The sequence below is a fragment of the Engraulis encrasicolus genome, unplaced genomic scaffold, assembly GCF_034702125.1.
Source record: "Engraulis encrasicolus isolate BLACKSEA-1 unplaced genomic scaffold, IST_EnEncr_1.0 scaffold_442_np1212, whole genome shotgun sequence".
In the NCBI taxonomy this organism is placed as follows: domain Eukaryota; kingdom Metazoa; phylum Chordata; class Actinopteri; order Clupeiformes; family Engraulidae; genus Engraulis; species Engraulis encrasicolus.
The window spans coordinates 27652-35872 of NW_026945745.1; the positions used below are offsets into that span (position 1 = coordinate 27652).

At 41.3% G+C, this 8221-nt stretch overlaps 1 protein-coding gene and 1 long non-coding RNA gene across 2 annotated transcripts; both read right to left on the reverse strand.

Annotated features, from left to right (window-relative positions):
* Positions 1-317: 317 nt before the first annotated feature.
* Positions 318-1755, reverse strand: LOC134444066 (uncharacterized). Its single transcript, XR_010033857.1, has 3 exons — positions 1647-1755; positions 1022-1117; positions 318-399 (listed from the first exon to the last, which is right to left on the reverse strand). It is a non-coding gene; the product is annotated as an uncharacterized LOC134444066 (long non-coding RNA).
* Positions 1756-2338: 583 nt separating this feature from the next.
* LOC134444067 (B-cell receptor CD22-like) lies at positions 2339-7625 on the reverse strand (the record flags this gene model as incomplete). The annotated part of the gene is made up of 5 exons (XM_063193539.1): positions 2339-2518; positions 3378-3472; positions 3640-3918; positions 4396-4671; positions 7368-7625. Coding segments are annotated over 5 exons (1088 nt in total), but the record flags the coding sequence as incomplete, so codon positions are not given.
* Between the last annotated feature and the right edge of the window lie 596 nt (positions 7626-8221).

Below are 8221 nucleotides of genomic sequence, written 5' to 3' on the forward strand. Positions count from 1 at the left end.
CAATTCATGAAAAATTTCAAGGCACCCCAAACCAACAAGCTGTAACATGGCATCTGATCCGATACCACACAAGCACAAAAGCAACACATTTGGAAACGTCACACGACCTACGTTTGAAGTTGCAGCTTGACTGGGGCAAAATGGCAGATGAAAGATTCCACTGACTAGCATTAACTTTCAATTTAGACAAATATGTATTATATTACATAATTTTCTTTATCAACCACGTGTCCTCGGCACCCCTGAAGGGGGCCTGTGGCACCCCAGGGGGCCCGTGGCACCGCAGGGGGCCCCTGCACCCCTGTTGAGAAACACTGCTTTAGATGGTGAGCCTATACAGTCCATCTGGCTACACTGGATCCTGGTCGGCCTTCCTAGATGTTACTGTCACTCACTGTCCTGTGGCGAGAGAACATATCTGTCAGACAATATGCCTTTGGCTAGGAAATGTGTGAACATTGTTATAAATGTCAGGACACTTCACTACAAGAGTATGACACAGGTGTAAGAGTGCATGCGTATGACAATGTTGGCCAATCAGAAATGGCCATGACATACTGTGGTTAAGAGGTCAGATACAGTCATAGAAGTAATCAGTAAAAGCAGGTACTATAAATGTTAGAAAGGATAGTGGAAAACATCAACAATAAGGTCCCCTCAAAGGGGTATGCCACTATTTTATGGCTTAATACAGTTAAAATCGTTGGCTGGGGTCTTATCAGTGTCTTATAAATGGGGTCTTATAAATGTTAAGCGTCTTGCTTTTAGACAAGTTAAAAGACGGAGTATGTAGCTAAGCTAGTGAAAGTCAATGGATCACTGTAGCATGTAGCAAAATAGTGGCATACCCCTTTAAAAGACTGTCAGTTCATATAATTATATAGTTGTATACCAAAGTAACTTAGCGTTCTGATAATGTCATTAAATCCTCACTTGAGGCAGCAAGCAGAGTTTACATCACAACATGTAGTAGACAGAAAATAAGTGCCAGCGTACATCTGTAATGTCAGTCCATACTCACTTGGGGGGCAGTACTGAGTTGCTGGTGGTTCACTGAGGCGTAGACAGTGTTTTCCTGTGCTGGGTTGGGCTGAGATGAGTCTGGTGTGTCTTGCTTCTAATTGGGTCAAGGCCAGAAAAAACACAACATATTAATAAATTCAATAGATTATTAGAGCCATTAAAATTGTAAAAGAAAAAAAATGAATGCAGGAGGATTTTTGTGGCACATCAAACCATGTCTGTGTATGAACTATGAACGACTGAAAACTGAATGCATAAAATGTCTATCTGTGTTTTTTATGGGATGTTACTATGAAATGCGAATGTGACAATCAATGAAGTGTGAATGTGTGAATAAATATTCAATAAATAAAGACTCACAATTCATAATATTCAATCCATGAAAAACAATTATTGAATAACTAACTCTAACCTCTGAAGAAATCTGAATTTATGAAGTAGGCATATGTGAATTCATCAAGTATTAATACTGCTGTTGATAATAATAATAATAATAATAATAATTATAATACATACATACATACATACATACATACATACATACATACATACATACATACATACATACATACATACATACATACATACATAATAACTAATCAACGTATTAAGTAATAACTCACCGTGGCCTCTGCTTGTGATTTCCTGAAGTCGATGCTGGCATAATGGAGCTCCTCCTCAGGTTTTGGGTGCTGGGCGTCCTCTGGCTCATCCTGTTTAAACTTAACGCTGCTGTACTGTACCTCTTCCCCTTCCCCTTCCGCCTCTTCCTCCTCGCTGGAGAGTTTGCCCTGTTGCTCTTCCTCTAGATTTTTCTACATTGCAAGACATAGAAAGGGGAGGATCAGGGGTGGAGCTATAAAGAGGGCAAGCAGGGCATTCGCCCCTGGACCCCGGCCCTATATTGGTGGTGGGGGCCCTAGTAGTAACCTTGGCAGGCTCTATGGCAGGCTATCAGTGTTTCGCCCTGGAGGGCTGTGCATGCAATCGTTCCGCTACTGGTAGTCATTAATGCCTTTTTTCATTCTTTTTATTTTCTTCTTTTAAAAAACAATATGCCATAGAACATGTTGGGCATGCTCTATCTTGCACTGATGTTTGAAATGCTTTGATTCTCTTTGTACACATGTGTACTAGATTTCGGTAACAATAAAAGGCATTTTGTTAAATTCTATTCTATTCTATTCTATTCTATTCTATTCTATTCTATTCTATTCTATTATATTATATTATATTATATTATATTATATTATATTATATTATATTATCTCAACACTTTTGTACTGGATCTATTCTCTCTCCCGACTCAATAGTCTCAGTGACACTTGCTCTTCGGTCTCACCTTAATGAACGTAACGGTGGAATACTGGACAGCATCGACATCCTTGTCATTGTCACCAACACCACAGCGTGCTGAGACACTCTGGTCATTGGAACAGGCTGTGGAGTCTTCACAGTTGTTGTGGTCATTGCTGTATACAGGATTGGACATTCCCTGCAAAGCACGAAAGAAGAGGTGAAGAGGTAACCATGGGGTAGCCGTTGCCTTATGGTTAGATGGGTTTCAGATCAGATGGTTGTAGGTTTGAATCCCACTCTTCCACGCCCGACTTCACTCCATGGCACAGTTACCCTTGAGCAAGGCGACCAATCCCACACTGCTCCAGGGACTGTAACCAATACACGGTAAATAACTGCTGATAAAAAAACGCCAATACCATGTTGTTATCGCAATAATGTGGATATAGGGCAGAAATAACATGCAAACAAACAGTACTAATTGACCATTTTGAGCATGGGCAGAGTTTAACAATGGTGACCCTCCTATAGGGTGCTACCCAGGGCCGGCCCCTTCCAAGGACTGCTAGCACTTCTGTAAATAAAAAGAACAAATATTCTGTGGTGTTCTGGTGACTCTCCTCACTTTTTCAACATATATACAGCATCTGTGCCATTCAGTATGTGCTATTATAACGTTTCATCTCTACATTCAGTACCCACCTGTGCATAGTTGTTTTTGCTGCTTGAAGTTTTGTTTGATGTGGTCATGCATATCCTAAATTTCAAACATAAAACATCAAGACGTTAAAAATAAAGTCAAACACAGAGTATGTGTATGTATGGTACATAACAAAATCATTCACATCTATTCACTGAGGCGTATGGCCTCTACCCTGTCCCCACAGCCCCCACAACCCCCTTGTAAAGTGACTTTGGGTTCCATGAAAGGCGCTGTATGACACCAAGTCGTTATTATTATTATTATTATTATTATTATTATTATTATTATTATTATTATTATTATTATTATTTTATTTTTTTATAGCAAAAGAAAGTCCAGTGTTATCCGTCACACACCTCCAGGCTACAATGGCCACCAGGACGAAGACAGCTAAAGCACAGACGGCCCCCACAACAGCAAACACGATCATCTTGTCAAAGCCAGGATCTGTAGATAAGTGAAAGTGAAAGTGAAAGTAAAAGCCATCCTGTTAAAGCCACACTCTGTAAAGACATACAATCGGCATTAAACAATTAGATGACTCATTAACTAACCCTCCTCTATTGGAACATACAGTGTGTATACAATCAGCGGATAATACTATTGTACTGGACCTGGCTTGGAGAACTGGACTTGGACGGTGGTTGAGTTGTCCTTTCCGAGCCTGTTTCCTGCCTCGCAATGGTAATATCCTTCCAGACCCGAGATGAGGGTGAGGTTAATGTTGGGGACCCTCCAAGTTCCCTGGATAACGGTCACACGGCCAGCAGTCTTGTACCAGGTGTAGTTGTCCACAGGTGGGTTGGCATCACTGCTGCAGGTCAGAGTCACTGAGTCGCCCTCTTTAACGCTGTCAGGGGGGCTGAGTGATGCTCTGGTGTTCCTGGGGAAGTCTATGACAGGGGGTCAAGGTAGCTCTTTGAGTGCCATGGACTTGAAAACACGTCTTTTCAGAATGTATGGCACAGTGCCATAGACTTGATATCAAGTCAATTGCGCTTTTTTATGGGGGGTTGGGCCTAACACGTTGATCTGGTATGTTTGTTGTTCACATGAATGAAGAGCTCAATTTTGTATGGCTCTTGAAAAAACGCTCAAATGTTGAAAAAAGCCTGGCAAACCCCGATCTGAATTTGAAAATGGCTGGCACTCAATGAGTTAAGTACTGAGAAATTAGCATTTTGTTGTATACTACTGAAGTGACACCCTATTACACTCAAGCGACCCACATTGAGAATATGAAAATATTACAAAAGTATTTACAGTAACAGTCAAAGGGTTTTGAATGTCAGACTGTTTTATGCACCATCTAACAGACATACATTTAATTTGAAACATAACATATTCAACCGTAATCCAACAGTACTCACAGAGCACATCCAGATGTGTAGTGCTGGAGTTTTGGGTCCCATATTTGTTTTCTGCAGTACAGTAGTAATGGCCGCGGTCCTCGGCTGTGATGCTGGTGATGTTGTAACTCTCTCCTACTCGTAACCACAAAGAGGAAGAACTGGACTCGAGTTTCTTGTACCAGGTGTAGTTCTCCACAGGTGGGTTGGCATCACTGCTGCAGGTCAGAGTCACTGAAGTACCTTCCAACACTTCGCCAGAGGGATGCACTGATACAGAAGTGTTTTTAGGTTGATCTGGAAAAAACAAAATGTATATGGTGCATTGTTTGCAACTGGTATCCTTTTTTAGCAATACTAGGGCAGTCATGGGTGAGCGGTTAGAGCGTCAGACTTGCATCCCAGAGGTTGCCGGTTCGACTCTCGACCCGCCAGGTTGGTGGGGGGAGTAATCAACCAGTGCTCTCCCCCATCCTCCTCCATGACTGAGGTACCCTGAGCATGGTACCGTCCCACCGCACTGCTCCCCATGGGGCGCCACTGAGGGCTGCCCCCTTGCACGGGTGAGGCATAAATGCAATTTCGTTGTGTGCAGTGTGCAGTGTTCGCTTGTGTGCTGTGGAGTGCTGTGTCACAATGACAATGGGAGTTGGAGTTTCCCAATGGGCTTTCACTTTCACTTTCACTAGACAATGGTTTAGAAATAATTAAATTAAAACATATTCACTTCTGTGTTTTAGTGTGTAAACAAGGCTCAGTAATATGTATCTTAAGGTGTTTCACATGTGGTCCCTTTCAGCCCTTAAAATGAAAACAAGATTGATGAACTGTTTTTTGTGAGTTAAATGTGAACACAACAACCATACTTTGAAAAGTGGATAACTTAAGGTACTGTTTCCCAACCAGGGGTACGTGTACCACTAGGGGTACGCGAGCACACGGCAGGGGGTACTTGGAAAATTTTGATTTTATCAAATGTATGGAACATATTCACGTTGGAATAGAGAAACCCATATAGAACTTGAGTTAGGGGGTACTCAAGGCACAACGAAAAGGCTTAGGGGGTACACGAGACAAAAAAGGTTGGGAAACACTGACTTAAGGTACTGTATGCGGAGGGCTTCACATTACCAAGTAAAGAGATCTCTAGACTAGAGCATCTAGCTGGAACAAAAAGGGGACACTGACCCCAAGAAAGCCTAACTGGCCCACCAATAGATCTTGATCATCCTTTTAATGAACTCAAAATGAGAGCACAAAATTAAGTGAAAGCTTAGGCCATTTTTTTCTGTTTAGGTTTAGTTTGTATATCTTTGTAGGGGCAGGCCAGCTGTTTACTCTCTGTTGCAAAGTCTCAACTACTTCAAAACAACATTCCTATGACATTACAGAGAGACGTAGATAGCACGCTAAGACTTGGTCATTACAATTAGATTATGACAGAGACTCAAAGGTTCAACAAAACATTACATGGCGTAGAGCAACAGTTTTGAGGAAATTGGTATAATTACAATCCTGTCCTATTCTTAGTACTCACAAAGAAGTACCATTGCACCTCTCACACACACACACACACACACACACACACACACATACAGAGACACACAGACGCACACCGCACTTTCTACCTGCACTAAACACACATACACACACACAAACACACTCACACAAACACACACACACACACACACACACACACACACACACACACACACGCATACGCACACACGCACACACACACACACACACACACACACACACACACACACACACACACACACACACACACACACACACACATACTGCTGCTGGTGTATTTGATAAACCTATTTTAATTATTTATTTTCTTCAAATGCTACTATTACTATGTCAGAACGCTATAAAGGACTTTTAGAAAAAGCACAAAAAAATACCTCCTCTTAATGTATGTTCTCTACAAGTCTTCTGTTGTCCAGTCTTGCACTTTAAATGTCTGTATGAGCACTGTCTATGTCCATACTGTCTTATGTCCATGTATGAGTACTGTCTATGTCTATACTGTCTATGTCCTTACCTAGATTAGTCTATGTCTGCATGGGAGAGCAAGAAACGCAATTTCAAATTCTTTGTATGACCAGTGCATGTAAAGAAATTGACAATAAAACTTGACTTGACTTGACTTGACTTGATTGAGGTACCATTTATCTATGTTTATTATACATCTCATAGTACGTTTAAATAACATGTACTGTTTGTAATAGTACTCACAGTGCACATCCAGAGAAGTATCATTGGAATCACTGGATCCATGTGTGTTTTCTGCCCTACAGTAGTACACTACGGTACTGATCTCAGCTGTGATGGTGACATTTTGTCCATTTGCAACCCAGTTGGGATGGGGATTCCTCTTGTGCCAGGTGAATGCGCGCACAGGTGGGTTGGCATCACTGTTGCAGGTCAGGTTCACTGAGTCTCCCTCTTTGATGTCTCCAGCAGGGCTGACTGACACTGTGGTGTTTCTTGGTGCATCTACGAATCCGGAAAAGTGAAAACACATGAGAAACCAGCAATGATTCACCCAGACTCAGTCATTTGTTTCTGGGAAATTAGATATTCATGACCATGGGCAATATATGGAATATAGGGTCTGTAAAGCGACTTTGAGCGTCATGAAAAGTGCTATTTAAAAATGTCTTATTATTATTATTATTATTATTATTATTACTATTATGAATTATCTTTTTGATTTTCTGGTTGATTTCACATTTGCCCTACAGTATGTATGGGGTCATCCATGTTTTGCAAGACCGCACAAAACTGCAAATATTGAGTCAGTTTGTGTGAGGAGACTAAAATCTGTGCCATTGAGTCTCTCACCAATGGCTGGACTAAAAGAATGCATAAATACACAGACTTCACAGTGTCCACAAGTGAAAAAAGTAATATTTATTCAGTATAACAAACAACCAAATTGCAAATCCCTGGGACGTTCCCCAAAGATCATCCAAACTTACATTTGACGATGAGAGTTCTTTCAAGTGAAGGGGTACTCTCATATTCTTCAACAGCACAGGAGTAGTCACCTGCATCTTTAGGTGTGGCTGAGTTTATGGTCAGGGTGTTGCCAGTGGCTGTGTATTTGTAGGTGACAGGCTGTGTGTTCCTGTACCAGATGTAGGTGGGGTTGTTACTCAGACTGCAGGTGGTGCTGCAGGTCAGTGTCACTCTGGATCCCTCATTCACTGATTCAGGATTAATCTGCACCTGCAGACCTGGATGAAAAAGCATTTACTTTAGATGTGCAAGTTTCAATACACTTACTTGCATTCTGCTCATTTAAGTTTGAAATTGGTTTTCAATCATATGGTTCACCTGTCACTGAGAGAGGGACTTCGACTCCTGCAAATTTCCCGCCGGGATAATTTGTTTTAAATCGGAATCGGTAATCACTAGTGTCACTGATCTTGAGGTTTGTGATACGTAGAGTGTGGATGTTCTCAGTAGTTCCAGGATAGTTCACTCGCCCCTGATAGTTAACATCTTTTATCAAATCCTCAGGCTCCATGTTTTCTTCCGCCCTCCTGATGGACAACAACGTGGAAAAAAAACCATGAATCAAGAAATATAACCTTGGTGGAGGTAATACAACTTCATTGCCATAAACCATTGACTTCAAACACTTTTGCCAATGCCTTCGTTGGTTAAAAGTCATTTTGTGGTACTAGAAACTAAGTTAATTCATTTTCAGTGTCCAACTGCTGTAGACTTGTAAACTAGTAGCTGAGGGACATATTTTCTTATGGCTTGTCAGGCAACAAATGCTCCCATACAATCAATGCAATGTCTATGGCATTATAAAGGATACTGT